Source organism: Anolis sagrei, chromosome 3 (assembly GCF_037176765.1).
Source record: "Anolis sagrei isolate rAnoSag1 chromosome 3, rAnoSag1.mat, whole genome shotgun sequence".
Lineage (NCBI taxonomy): Eukaryota > Metazoa > Chordata > Lepidosauria > Squamata > Dactyloidae > Anolis > Anolis sagrei.
The window spans coordinates 136,854,491-136,867,027 of record NC_090023.1 but is presented as its reverse complement, the minus strand read 5'-3'; the positions used below and the strand labels follow the sequence as shown (position 1 = coordinate 136,867,027).

Sequence of the window (12,537 nt, the reverse complement as noted above, 5' to 3'; positions counted from 1 at the left end):
TCCCTGTTGTCTGTGGGCCCCCAGTCACTTCAAGGATAAGGTTCTCTATCTTAGAGTAATTTCACACTGTTGCAAAGGCCTTTCAGTTCAATGTTTTACCCCCCAAAAAATAAATACTGTGCAATTATAAGTATTACAAAGCAATATATTGAATTCTGCAATCCTTAAGAGATACTGATAACAACATGTGTATGAAAATACATTTTTTATCCTCCATCATATGAAACACAGTTTGGCATTCTGTTTTTATTTATTCTGAAATAAATAAGGCACGTTTAAAAATGGTTTTCAGGTAATATTTTGAATATTGCTAATTGTGGTGTCCAAGCAACCTGCAAGTATGATCTGACAAAGAGCGTGCAAACCCATCAAAAGCCCTTATACAATTAACACTGGAAGAAACATATTATTATAGTGATTAGCCATCTCCACAGCGGTGTGCAATTGACGAATGGATTAACAAATATGCCAATGATGATTCATTATGTGAAAGATCTCTATCAAATACCAGATTGCTCTGAATTACAAAGTAAGAAAACTAGTTATTTCCTCAAAGGTGTTTCTGTGCACAACATACATTGTAAGATCATTTATAGCCTAAAAGAAACTAAGACTCTTTGGTAGTAACAGGTTTATATTATAAACCAGTAATATACAACCGTATTTTAAGTTTGAGAGTAACCACATATTTAATATACATTTCATCATACATGTAAGACTACTTTATGCAGAAAGTGCCACCTGCGCATTAAATATAGACAGATGCACTTCAACATATTTTGGTCACCATTTACACCAATAATATCTATAAAGCATCAGTGTCAGTTGGATACAGACTCAGTCAACTCAGTGAAATCCAATGGAGCAAAATGAGTCATGTTCTACTGAATGTCAATAGCTCCACCCTATGAATGACCAAGTCTGGATCCAATTCAATTTATTGCACCTCATTTTCCTTCTAAAATTTCACACTAACAGCAACAAAATACAAATGGATATACCTGGTTTGATATTCATTTTTAAAATGCAAGACAATGAGTTAAAGCTACAAATTGCCTTCTAACCAGCAGCAATAGTATGAAGCCACATTATAGCAATATGAAGAACTATTTTATATTCAGAGAGAAATAATTGTCAGCGTGTAGCTCAATATTTAATAGTGAACGTTAAGTGTGCATATGTGCATCATGCCACGTGTTCTAAATATGTAACAGCCATGAAAATCCTATTGGAGGTGCCAATTCTGAAATTAAGAAAAGGCATAGTATCAAGATCGTATATACTGCATATCTCCTTGCATATTGAAAGCTACCATCATAGTAGTGTTCTGCCTGCCCAAAAAGTTAGGAATATGCTTTTTATTTTAACTGTAAGTATTTCTGATCTGGAGAATCATTCCCCTTGAATCCTCTAGTGATAACAGCATTTTTCTTAAACATCTGGAGGGACTTCTCCTTAATTGATTAAGTGGTGAGAGAAATTACAGGGCTCGCAGCCTCGCTAACAAAGCCTCCACTTCAGGAATGGTTTCTCCTTTAGGGACAATAGAAGCCGTCTCTGTTTCCTTCCCTCTGTCACTTCTTCCGTTGCTGATCTCCTTCCTCCCAACAGCTTTCCTCTTTTCTACAGATGAATTAGCTTCCATTTCGTGATGACGTTCTTTGCAGACTGGGTTCCTTGAGGAGCTTGTATTCATATTGTGATGGACATGCATCTTTTCTGCTGGCGCTTGCTGATTTTCTGTAAGGAAGACCAGAGACAAAATTTATATTTACTGAATATTTATGGCTTGCTATTCCTGCCCACTAGGGCCTCTAATTTAATAGAGAACTCCTCATAATACAAATACAGATCAAGATTTATTTCAATTTCAGCTGTGATATTCACTAAAATTGGCAAACTTGCGCAGTTCTACATGTCGACTAAATGTGAGTATTTGGGTTATTGATACTGAGGAATGAAAAGCAGAGAGTATTATTTGTTTATATCCCGCCCTTCTCACTCCAAAAGGGGGATTCAGAGCAGCCTTACAAAAAAGGCAGCATTTCAATGCCATGAACATAGATACATACAGTAAAAAACAAGCATATACATTAAAACCAAAAATCAGAAGCAATATTAAAACAATTAATTAAAATAACGTCATACAGAGTCAAATCCAAGGCCATTCCATTAGTCATTCCATAATTCTATATACTCATATTGCACTAACTTGCTAGCCAAAAGTTTGGTCCCATAACCAGGTTTTTACCTTCTTCTTGAAGGTCAGGAGAGAGGCTCTACTCTGATTTCACTGGGGAGGGAATTTCACAGCTGAGAGGCCACCACTGAGAAGGTGGTGCCATCAATGGCGCCTGTGAAGGAGGTGAGACTGAGAGCATGGCCTCCCTAGAAGATCTTAACCTCTGAGGTGGATCATAGAGGGAGATATATTTGGACAGGTAAGCTGAGTAAAACGGATTAAATATAACCACACTTTAAAAAGAAATATATATCTCTAAACCAGATGGCCAGGATCCAAAGAACCATATTTGATAAGCCCAAGCTTTTTTCCCCTTAAAAGCATCAGACTACAGCACCACGTGTTTATTTTTCCTATACTTTAAATTTCACAAATAGTTTCCAAAGAAGCACAGGAAGGTGATGTCTAAGAGACAAGCCCAGTGCTCTCTTGGCACATGGATATGACTTATATTTCATAAAGCTCATGCAGAAATAAGGGCTTGCTGAACAAATGCTGAACACTCATCGCTCACACGGAAACCAAAATCTAGAAACCTTCAGACTGAAGAATTAATCCTAAAGGAAATAAGGAAAAGCACCAGTCCCTCTCTTTTGACAGTTTAAGTCACAGGAGTACAGCAAAGTCATATTGTAGGAATACACAGGAACAATAGTGGCAAAACCCACAAGGCAGGGAGTTTTTACATTTATTGATTTATGAAAATGAATAGAGCCCCTTCCAGAATTGTAGGATTTGATTGCGGTTATGACATCTCCTTTGAAGAAGTTTAGACAACCCCTAGTATAATAGGAATAATGTACAGAAATGGCACACTGGAGGAACATTTAGGAGGACATTCTAGGAGTCTTCTGGGGATTTGAAACCTGTCCCTCATTTCAGACTCAAGTAAAATGCAGACTATCATTTCCACTAAAGGGGTTAAAACCATGGCTCTTGGCCAAAGTCATTCCGTGTGTTGTGCAACTGAATCTGGATTTCAATGGACCGGGTTACATTTTCTCCCAACATAACCTCAAACTCACACAGTTCTAAGGCAAGCATGGAGACAACTTTGACGCAGCAAAAGGTTTGTTTCCCCATAATGATTATATTATCATTCAAATGAATTAATGAACAGGTGTTTCTCGGTTCCACTGGCAAGGAAGTCCCAGTCCAAATTGATTTTTACTAAGTTTGTGCACAGATTCGGAGTGGTTGGTTCCCTTCGGCCAATCCGGCTTATTTGGCTTGATCAGATGGCCGTAACAGCAAGGACCCAACCATCACATTTTTTCGATCACGGCTCCTCCTCCACTATTTGGCATCATGCAGCAGCCTGCTCTCATGGAGTTTCCCTGTGAGCCCTGCCTGTTAGGCCAATCAGAATAGAAGAATGCTGTGACGTGTCTGCTTCCTTAATCCCATTTCTGAAACCCAGGCTGCCTTGAAGGTAAAAAAGGAAAGAATCCCAAGAATGGAAAGGGGAGCCTTGTAAGTTCCCCACTGCTGCCAATGGGCCAGATCTAGGCACGTTTTTTGGCTGTGGACCAAAAGCGGCTATCCAGCTATCTGCCTGTTTTCAGGAGGCACACGAAAATGGATAGAGAGGTCTACCAGAATCTGGCCAGCAGAAACGGGTCAAGGTTCAGCTGAAATGCACAAGCCTAATTTCTGCTGGAATGGGCATAAACAAGCAAACTTCTTTTTCCCCCATTTTTTTACTCCTAAGAATAAGGCGGGGAATTTTTACATTTATTTTTACATTATTGAAATAATTACACCAAGTATTTCCCTTTCTAGTGTATTTTGTCCACTTATCAGCACAAATGAGTGACCAATCAAATTGGAAATTGTTTCTTTGGCAATGCCTTGCTTTTGAATATTATAATCGATGAGCGGCAGACTGAAACTTCAGATTCTAGTATTTAGAACTTTAAGGAGCACACAAGGCAATTAAAGAAAATAAATCAAGCTACTCTTCCATCTATCTGTCTCCGAGTTAACTTCCTGATAGATCACTAACTTTTTTAAAAAGCATATTCAATATTCATGTAACCTTGAACAAGGCCTGGAAATGGCTTCAACAAACTTGACATGACATTTAGAGTTTTTTGGTTATTCGCTGAAAGATGTTCCATCATCCCAATAGTAATGACTTTGGAGCACAGGCAGTCACTCATGACAGTGTGTTTTATGTGAGTGCTGAAAATCCCTACCGAAAACAGCTTGTACATTAAAAGGCTGCTGCTGAAGATATTTACTGCACTGTCATTCCCTGACCAGGGGCTCACGATGATGGATGAGTTTTTTATGCAGTTTCCTGGGCAATCTCAACGAATTTTAGAAGGATGATCACCTTTTGGCTGTTAGAAGAAAATAAATACCCCTTTCTATCTCTTCCTGCATCAAGGGGACAATTGTAATTTACAATCTAACAAAAGAGGAGCAATTTTCACTTACTACTTGAGAAATTAACAAAAACATTTAAACACAATTTAATTTTCTCGAGCTTGAAAAGTAATGGTAGTAGACAAGGCAAAAATAACGTCCATAGGTGGATCAACGAGGGATACATTCGGGAAGAGTTATATTAACCTGAAAAATAGCCATAATCAGAAGCAGGTCAAAACATTAAAAAGGCCCCTTTCACGGGGAAATTATTTTCTTCTGCCTTTATATATAAAGTTCTCATGTTTGGAAAGGTTTTGACAAGATGGCATTTTAAACCCCCAACACATAGATATACACTTTATGTGAAATTAGCCTATACCACTTTATGCACCATGTTATACTGTTTTTTTAAATTGACTACTGTAGTAATTTTGAGCTTGGAAATACTACTTTTATTCAGCAGGAGTGGACAAATATATCACTTCTGTGATGTCGAAGGCTTTCCTGGCCAGAATAACTAGGTTGCTATGAGTTTTCCAAACTGTATGGCCATGTTCCAGAAGCATTCTCTCCTGACATTTCACTCACATCTATGGCAGGCATCCTCAGAGGTTGTGAAGTCTGTGGAAAATCAGGCAAGTGGGGCTTATATATCTGTGGAATGTCCAGGGAGGGAGAAAGAACTCTTGTCTATTTGAGGCAAGTGTGAATGTTGCAATTGGCCACCTTGATTAGCACTGAATGGCCTAGCAACTTCAAAGCCTGGCTGCGTCCTGCTTTTGTTGGGAGGTGTTAGCTGGCCCTGATTGTTTCCTGTCTGAAATTCCCCTGTTTTCTGAGTGTTGTTCTTTATTTCAGTGGCTTCTCTGTGTAGTCTGACATGACAGTTGTTAGAGTATTCCAGCATTTCTGTCTGAAATTCCCCTTGTAAACCGCATACCTTGTAAACCGCATCTCGGCCTACGAGCCCACGAGGACCTTGAGATCATCTGGGGAGGCCCTTCTCTCGGTCCCGCCTGCCTCACAGGCACGCCTGGCAGGGACGAGAGAGCGGGCCTTCTCGGTGGTGGCCCCCCGGCTATGGAACTCCCTCCCTGCTGAAATCAGACAGGCGCCTTCCCTCATGGCCTTCCGCAAGGGCCTGAAAACCTGGCTCTTCGAAAAGGCCTTCAGCTAGTGCTATGTTTTTTGGAATGACCACCGGAATGGACTATGACTATGAGTTTGACTATGACCCCAAACTAGACGAAGCGGATTTTTATATGTTGTGTTATGGTCTCGTTCTACTGTAAATTGTTGTCTTTTCTATGTTTTGTACACCGCCACGAGTCGCCCCCGGGCTGAGAGTGGCGGTTAACAAGTGCAAATAATAAATAAATAAATAATAAATAAATTTCTGTGTTCTCAAATAATATGCTGTGTCCAGGCTGGTTCATCAGGTGTTCTGCTATGGCTAACTTCTCTGGTCGACTAGTCTGCAGTGCCTTTCATGTTCTTTGATTCATGTTTGGGCAATGCTGCGTTTGGTGGTCCCTATGTAGACTTGCCCACAGCTGCTTGGTATATGGTAGACTTCTGCAGAAGTAATATGATCTCTCTTATCCTTTGCTGAACATAGCATTTGTTGGATTTTTAGTGGGTCTGTAGATTGTTGTAGGTTGTGTTCCTTCACCAGCTTCCTAATGTGGTCAGTGGTTCCCTTGATGTATGGTAAGAATACTTTTCCTTTGAGTGGATCTTTGTCTTTACTCTCATGGCTTGTTCTTTGTCTTCCAGCTTTTTGATGTCTGTGGTGGAGTATCCATTGGCTTGTAGAGCCCAGTTTGGGTGGTTCAGTTCACCTTGGAGGAGGTAAGGTTTGCAGATTCCCACCTTGGAAGAGGTGGGGTTCACAGTCTCTGAACGTAATATAGATATTTATTTACTTACTTACTTCATTTCTATCCAACTCTATCTCACTCCTATATCATTTCTGGTTGCAGTTTTGTCTATGGAGTCTATACAAAGGAAAACAGTGATATTGGAGAAATGAGGGCTTCTGGAGGTAGTGGAGGAATATCACACATTTTAACGTGTGTGCGCACGCGTGTGTGTGTGTGTGTGTGTGGGGGGGGGGGGTATATGGTTTCTAAATAACAATTCTTCCTAAAATGTGTTATGTTTTAAAGGGGGTTAAGTGGCTTCACAAATAGTGGGATATGGCCTCAGGAGCTGCAAAAGAGGCCCACAGTTATACTATGCTCAGCTAGGGCTACAGCTTCCAGAACCAGCAGCAAACAAATTCTGGTAATGTTGTCCTGGGAAGTCTGTGTTTGGAAGGATTATTAAAAGGTAATTTAGAGTCACATTAAATGATCCCAAACAGGGTGAAAACCATAGTATCACCTACAGAAGGTTTCATGTTTTTTTGTTTGTTTGGGTTTTTTTTTTGGGCTTGGGGGATGCATTCGGATTATCCCTATTTTAGTTTGAACTTCTAACCACCTGTCTGGTGATTTACACATGCTTTAAGAAGCAATGACAGCTCATATGTATGAACTTTGAACATAATACATTTTTTACAATGCCCACCTTCAGCGAAATCTTTAATACCGAATTGAAAAAAATATAAAATACATGGGATGATTTTTTAAAGATATGACTTAATAGAATCCTATTTGACCTAAAGTATTTTTTATCGATCTAAGGGGAATAAATAGGCAGACCATCAAATGCATTTGGAAGCTGAACTTATAAGAGATCTGTATCATGTATAAACATATGATCCAAATGTAACTCCTGTTCTGACAAAACAAGATTTGCTTTGTGAAGATACTTTTAGTTACTTTTCTTCTTCAGTGAGAACATTTTTTAAAAAACAATAGGATTTCTACTTGTTCCACACCTAGCTGAAGACACCACAAATTCAACAAGGTGTGTAGTTGTGCTCATCAGTAAAAGTATTTCCCGATTTCATATTTTGCTTTCCAAACAATCAAGTAATTGCTATTTTCAGTGTCTTAGCTATGAAGTGAAATGAGTGGTTTACTATATTCATTGTTTTTGTGCCTAACCTACTATATAAGTCTTTAGAAAACAGGAAACAGATGCATGTAAAAAACAATTTTGCTTCATTAAGAAATCACCAAATTCTCTTCTGTTATCACCAGATTATTTGATATCATCACATTCTTATCTGTAAAAATGCATGTTTTTCTTCCTAGCAAACTAAAGACATATATTTAATACCTCTGGATCAGAAACAGTTCAGTAGTAGGGCTGCATCACATTTTATGGTTAACTATACTTTTAAAGCTCTCTCTCTCTCTTTCTCTATATATGTATATATGGAGAGAGACTGTTCTAGCTGGGTCTGAAAGGAACTTTATGTTTGAATTTTAGATTGGAAATAAACCTGGATTAGTAAACTATGAAAGCCTAGAAATCACACCAGTCCTCTTATGAACCCATGAAGGGTTAGACCTGTTTCAGCAAAAATTAGAAATGGAATCCCAACCATCTCTAGAAGGTGAGCAACTCCTTGGATTTCAGAAAATGCCTCTTCTGGATCTACATTGAGAAAATGTGGAGGAAGTGTACAAAAAAAAATTGAAAGAAAATTCCAACAATGTTTTTTGATGAGAAGCCGCGGGGGAGGGGGGGTAACCATGGTAGAAATGCCCTCCATATCCTATACAGTACACATTGAGGTCTTCTGGAACAACATAAACAAGAGCAAGTGTTCAACCCTGCATGAGCTCTATGTCCCAAAATATGTTGTAAATACCACCCTTTACTTTCTACTAGCAGGGCAAAAATCAACCTAATTTCACTATGAAGCTTTGACCACATATAGATGAGAATGCATTTGCTTTTATGAGTTTTTAACAATATGTGTTCAATATGAGCATTTCATTATTGAAGGTGGAGCCACCTGTGGCGCAATGGGTTAAACCTTTGTGCTGGCAGGACTGAAGACCGAGGAGGAGGTTCGAATCCCAGGAGAGCATGGATGAGCTCCCTCTGTCAGATCCAGCTCCCCATGCAGGGACATGAGAGAAGCCTCCCACAAGGATGGTAAAACATCAAAACATCCAGGTGTCCCCTGGGCAACGTTCTTGCATACAGCCAATTCTCTCACACCAGAAGCAACTTGCAGTTTCTCAAGTCGCTCCTGACAGGGAAAAAAATATTGAAGGCAAACAGTTAAGGGCTGCCATTTTCTACTTTGTTGATAGCAGTTTGTTCATGTACTTCTCTATGTATTCTATTCAAAAAAAATCTTTTTCTTGGTTTTAAAAAATATTCTTTCCTGCCACTTCACTTCTGATTGCTGGAAATTGTGTTTGAAAGCCAAGTTCACTACATGGCTCAGAGCTGATTCACATTATTTTTTCTGACTTGGATATAATTACTCATGTCAAGAAGAGAGTGTTAAATTTAATGTGAGAGGAACTGTGAGCATTTCTCTCCGGGTATATGCATCAGGAAGTAGATAAATGTAATAGCTTCCCAACAAGCATACCTGTAGAGAAATAGATACTTTTTGTGATTCATACATTACCACTTACTCACATTTGCCTCATAAATATTAATCTTCGTGTTGGGACAGGTGAAACAGTCCTCCTAAATAGCTATACCCATGCCATTGCTTGGAGATTAATGTCTTTGATACCCGATGGCTAGATGGAAAGGTATCTGATTCTCATCATCTGGATCATGATTTCTGAAGATTATTGGATCAGTTATATGGGGAAGCCAAACAATGAAAATGTGCCACATAATCTATAAGGCACATGAGCTTGCCCCTACAGCTGTGCACCCATCCATCACAGGAATGGGAAAAGACAGAGTGCACTCAGAGATCTGGTGCTCAGAATAACTGTGAATCCTGATGATGTTGTCAGGTTTCTAAAAGCTGAATTCCACCTGTACACGATATCTAGACTTAATATTCGCAACACTCTTTAAAAATGCTTTATCTGAGTAAAGAAATCATCCCAAGTTATATTTCTAATCTATTTTTATATCTTGCCTTTTGAATGGTTCAAACTCCATAGATGACTTCTGCATTTTGTAAAATACGATGCTTTTGTACTTTTAAAATTCAGACTAGTTTTAATAATGAGCAAGCCATCTTAAGGATGTCATCAGATGCAGTCTTCTCTGCATCTTCTCTCCGTTTTCAGGCACTAACAAAATGGAAGACTATGGAGGCCATCCTACGATGCATGGCCACTTCCGGTGGCTGCCCATGGGAATCTGTGTTGCCAGAGTCAGTAAATGAAGAGAAGACTGCAGGAAATTGGGAGGAAGCAAGGAAAGCACGACAAATGATGGGAGACAACATGGGATGACCAGACATCCCAGAAAATGGGTAACACAGTAGCGAATGAAGGAGAACGGTTTCTTCTGCTGTCCCCCTGCCCATCTGATGAGGTCTGCCATCCATTATTGGTGAGATATAAATGTAGACATAATCATTATTTGCATTGGCTTAAAGAAATGATGCTTGCTTGAAATGATATTTTAAATAGGGATGAATAGGTAAACAAGAGCGCATAGATGAGCACACATGTATTATTGGTCTTGAGTAATCCTTCATTGTTCTAAATTTCTCCTTTATTTCTTTCATTTTTTTTCTTTCAGGCATGAAATCTCACAGATGTTGAAGACACCCAGAGCACTTCAGGTGGCACTTTAGTACAGAGCATGATAATAATGCCAAATTGTCTTTTGTGCCAGAAAACAGAGATATGGTCTACAACTTTTACTGTTGCTTAAAGGCCGCTGAATTTAAACAGGTGATTGATGATATGTTAAATAAATATGTAAATAACATCCAACATATTACTATAATAATAACAAAATTATTCATCTGGCAGTCTCTTCCAATGATTTAATATCATCCATCAACAACTAATGCTAAAGTTTTGATGTATTTACATGTATTAATATTCATACATTACTCTTTTCCAAGATTCCTGGAAAGTTGTTCACAATTAAATAAGCAAATATTTTCATCCCTCTGTACTGTTGTAGTGTACTGGTCTTCTACTGGGAAGAGAGAATGCAGAGCGGATTATATAGCAGCTTAAGATGGAGCACAGCAGTAGCACCATCATTTTTTCTATTTGTTGGAAGTTGGGGGAGACAGAAGGGCAACCAGTGTCAAATGAAGGCAACAGGAAGCTTTTGCTTTCACTAGTTCAAAGCAGAAAAGGCTATTTCATCTAGTGGAGCTTTTCTCAACCTCTATGATCAACTGCTACTTTAGCATCATCCTTTATATAGACACAGTAGCCTTATCTTCTGATATATCTGGTTATACTGGAGAGAAAAGCAACAAGTTGCCAAAGTACAGGTATTCAAAAGCTTTTTTCAACCCAACAATGGTATTGAAATAGGACTTGGCAGTGTAACATCTTAAAGGGACATTACTGTGGAACAGATAATAAAATGTTAACATGCAAGTAAGAGTTGCACAAACACTTGACACTTGCTAGTGCCAGGTGGACTTCTGTAACCTTGAAATGTTAGATCAACCCCACCTTGAATGCTACATTCTTCCTACATTATTCAGCAATCAGTTGGCACCTAAACTAAGCAAATATGACAGACTCAGGTCACACTGTCAAAGTGTTTCAAGGAGAAGCTTTGTGAGCTGCTGACAGAGGAGGCAGGAGAACTGAGGTGGTAGCAAGACAGGAAAACATGAAGAAATGAGAGATACCATAGCTGACAAATGGATGCCAATACAAGCAGTATACAAGAAGAGAAGAAACCACAAAAGTGAAATGAAATCGCCAGACTAATAAATCTGTGTACTAGTAATTAAAATGTCCTCTGGACAATGTAAAGGGCATAATTTGATACAAATAATCAAACAGTAGTTTTAAAAATCCAAAATTGATAAGATATTATAGCAGTTAGAAGGGGGCAGTTCACTCAGGAACGTATATTTGGTTTCACATGTGATTAATTCAAAAATATTTGAAGTTGTACACTCTCCTTTGTTTTAGATGACACTATATATCCACTACATTAAAAGAGGTGGGCTATTGATCACGCTGAAAACATACTGGGCTATCAGTTTCATTATTTGTAAATCATAGTGAAGGCTGACAGGAACTGCAATGCTAGTTGTGTGCCTTTACAAACAAAAGGATTTCCAACATCTAGTTAAATTCTTATGCCATTTTCATCCCTCGAAGTAATTCAGTCCCTAAAGATTAATATGGATTCTGAAATGAAATCAACCATTCATTCCTGCCCCTCCCCAATAACTGATTTACCATAATTGACATTAACCTAATTAGAATTTGGTGGTTCATTTAAAACGATGCACATAGCTTTAAAAGTAGCATGGATTAGCTTTAGGGTAACTTCAGTTGTCGTTTGCTAGCTGCATTTCAGGTGCATCAACAAAGCACTGTGGTTACTAGCGGAGACTTTGCAATGTCACTTTCTCCTGGAGGTGTTGGAGTGAGGTTCATCTGATTTGAAATGACAATGAGTCTAGTTCAGGTTGTTAGTACAGATGCCAAGTCAGAAGCGAAAATCAAAACATTCACCGTAATCCACAAATAGGAAATATGTGGAATGCAATTATCTCCTTAAAAAAATAAAAATAAAGGGAATATGGAATATTGAGGAAACAGCTCAGAAAAAACTGCCAACTAACCTCAGTACTTACTTCTCATAATTATTTTAGAATGATTAAGGAGGTCTCAATTTTTATGCAACACCAACAGAATATTCTAGCTAATTGATTTTCATATTTACATCCAATAGTCTTAAAGTGTGGAGTTGGCTCTACGACAGTGGTTCTCAACCTGTAGGTCCCCAGGGGTTTGGGTCTACAACTCCCAGAAATCCCAGCCAGTTTACCAGCTGTTAGGATTTCTGAGAGTTGAAGGCCAAAACATCTGGGGATCCACAGG

At 38.7% G+C, this 12,537-nt stretch overlaps 1 protein-coding gene across 1 annotated transcript in view; it reads right to left on the bottom strand.

The window, feature by feature from the left end:
• Positions 1 to 231: 231 nt before the first annotated feature.
• Positions 232 to 12,537, bottom strand: part of DIAPH3 (diaphanous related formin 3) — a 145,603-nt gene continuing 133,297 nt past the window's right edge. Inside the window, exon 28 of the mRNA XM_067466911.1 lies at positions 232 to 1,740. Coding sequence (XP_067323012.1) covers positions 1,481 to 1,740 — 260 coding nt within the window. The 3' untranslated portion in view covers positions 232 to 1,480. The remainder of the gene's footprint in view (positions 1,741 to 12,537) is intronic.